This window comes from Geospiza fortis, unplaced genomic scaffold, assembly GCF_000277835.1.
Source record: "Geospiza fortis unplaced genomic scaffold, GeoFor_1.0 scaffold59, whole genome shotgun sequence".
Classification (NCBI taxonomy): Eukaryota; Metazoa; Chordata; class Aves; order Passeriformes; family Thraupidae; genus Geospiza; species Geospiza fortis.
Window position 1 is genome coordinate 1929170 of NW_005054381.1, and position 662 is coordinate 1929831.

The following is a 662-nucleotide window of genomic DNA, read 5'->3' on the forward strand; positions in this document are numbered from 1 at the left end:
ATTTCCCCATGGAGAGGGGGCTCAGCACTGGCACAGCTGCCCAGGGCAGTGGTTCAGTCAACAAACCTGGAAGTGTTCGAAAAACATGTGGATGTGGTACTCGAGGACATGATTTAGTGGTGAACATGGTGAGGGATTGAACTTGGTGCTCTCAAAGTTCTTTTCCAACGTTAACCATTCAGTGAGAAGCACGGAGCTCCTGTGGTGGTGGCTCCCTCAGAGGGTCAGTTCCCTCAGCTTCTTCCCTCAGTGAGGGATTATGATGAGTGACAACGATGGAGAACAGCAGCACTAAGCAGGGTCTGCCACGTCTTTTATTTTGAGGAAAGTTACTGGGGCAGGTGGATTTGATTCAGTTTCACGTTCGCCTGGATTGTTCTTGATGGAGACAAAATGGAGCTGCCCGCTCGGAGTGTGAGTGGCCCGGCAGTGGCTTTGGGTTGCCCTGTCTGTGTCACGTTTAACCATTTTCTCTCTGTTCTTGTTGTTGCAGATAAAGAGGTGGGAGTTGGTGCACTTGCTGACAATGACGACTCTGGTGCTAGGGGCCCAGCTGTCCCCAAAATATCAGGACTAGAAAGGAGCCAAGAGAAGAGCCAGGACAGCAGCAAAGACCCAATACTTGAGCCTGTGGTGCCTAAAGACCCCCGTCCTCAGGTGAC

General features: G+C 51.5%; 1 protein-coding gene across 1 annotated transcript in view; it reads left to right on the top strand.

Annotated features, from left to right (window-relative positions):
• Positions 1–662, top strand: part of AUTS2 (activator of transcription and developmental regulator AUTS2) — a 582529-nt gene that overhangs the window by 547521 nt on the left and 34346 nt on the right. Inside the window, exon 7 of the mRNA XM_031060380.1 lies at positions 494–657. Within this exon, the coding sequence (XP_030916240.1) occupies positions 494–657 (164 nt within the window). The remainder of the gene's footprint in view (positions 1–493; positions 658–662) is intronic.